General features: G+C 67.6%; 1 protein-coding gene across 1 annotated transcript in view; it reads right to left on the bottom strand.

Moving 5' to 3' along the window:
• Positions 1-6: 6 nt before the first annotated feature.
• The window catches only part of FBXO41 (F-box protein 41), a gene marked incomplete at its 3' end in the record, with an annotated part of 4,556 nt that continues 4,303 nt past the window's right edge, over positions 7-259 (bottom strand). The window contains exon 2 of the mRNA XM_010161761.1: positions 7-143. Within this exon, the coding sequence (XP_010160063.1) occupies positions 7-143 (137 nt within the window). The remainder of the gene's footprint in view (positions 144-259) is intronic.

Below are 259 nucleotides of genomic sequence, written 5' to 3'. Positions count from 1 at the left end.
AGCTGCTGCTGATGATCTGGAGCTGCTTCTCCGCCCGGTCCGCCCGGTCCAGCAGCTCCTCGATGAAGTGCTGGAGGCGGACCTTGGCGTTGGCCTCGCGGGCGGCCGTTTCCTTCAGGAACTTGTCGATCTGCAGCACCTCCCTGCGTGGAGGGACCCAGAGGTGATGTCCCCATCCGTACCCACCCGCCCCTGGGATGGAGCACCTCCATCCCTGCCGACAGGCTGGGGTGGGGGAGTCAAGGAGGCTCGGGGGCGG

Source organism: Eurypyga helias, unplaced genomic scaffold, assembly GCF_000690775.1.
Source record: "Eurypyga helias isolate BGI_N326 unplaced genomic scaffold, ASM69077v1 scaffold40040, whole genome shotgun sequence".
In the NCBI taxonomy this organism is placed as follows: domain Eukaryota; kingdom Metazoa; phylum Chordata; class Aves; order Eurypygiformes; family Eurypygidae; genus Eurypyga; species Eurypyga helias.
The sequence above is the reverse complement of the archived record's forward strand: the minus strand, read 5'-3'. Positions and strand labels throughout refer to the sequence as shown.